At 58.5% G+C, this 633-nt stretch overlaps 1 protein-coding gene across 1 annotated transcript in view; it reads left to right on the forward strand.

The window, feature by feature from the left end:
- Nucleotides 1–633, forward strand: part of LOC104274786 (WNT1-inducible-signaling pathway protein 2-like) — a 17,625-nt gene that overhangs the window by 11,792 nt on the left and 5,200 nt on the right. The window contains exon 2 of the mRNA XM_009870517.1: nt 332–583. Coding sequence (XP_009868819.1) covers nt 332–583 — 252 coding nt within the window. The remainder of the gene's footprint in view (nt 1–331; nt 584–633) is intronic.

The raw sequence follows: 633 nt of genomic DNA on the forward strand, positions 1-633 counted from the left end.
CCTGGGGATCCTGCAGAGAAATTTCAGAGAACCTTTTTCGAGCCTGAAAACCCTGAAAGGCAGGACCAGAGCTGAAAGGCAGTGGGCTTCTCACCAGCTAGTGAACTGCTGCTCTGAAAAAATAGAGTGATATGGAGAGGAGTCAGGAACAGGAGCAGGCTGGGTGATGTACATGCTGCTGCAAACCCACGTGTGCCCCACCTCTCAGTCACTTTTGTTGCCCCCCTGCTTCAGTCCCTCCCTGCCAGCTCCACAGTTCCTTCTAGCAATTCTCTCTGCCATCCACGTCTCTCTGTCACTTTGTCTCTAATGGTCTCCGCATCACTTGAAGTTGAAGACAGCGAGGAGGGCTGTGAGGTGAACGGCCGGGTCTATCGAGACGGGGAGGTTTTCCAGCCCAGCTGCAAACTCCAGTGCCGCTGCCTGGACGGGGGCTTCACCTGTGTCCCACTCTGCCAGGAGGACGTCCGGCTGCCCACCCCGGACTGCCCCTACCCACGGCGTGTGGAGGTCCCTGGAAAGTGCTGCCCTGAGTGGATCTGTGAAGCCCGGGACCCACACCTCCGCTGGGATGCTGGGGCAGGTAAGATGCAGGACGTGCCAGTGAGGAGGGGATGCCCACACAGGTCTCCA

This window comes from Apaloderma vittatum, unplaced genomic scaffold, assembly GCF_000703405.1.
Source record: "Apaloderma vittatum isolate BGI_N311 unplaced genomic scaffold, ASM70340v1 scaffold21745, whole genome shotgun sequence".
Taxonomy (NCBI): domain Eukaryota; kingdom Metazoa; phylum Chordata; class Aves; order Trogoniformes; family Trogonidae; genus Apaloderma; species Apaloderma vittatum.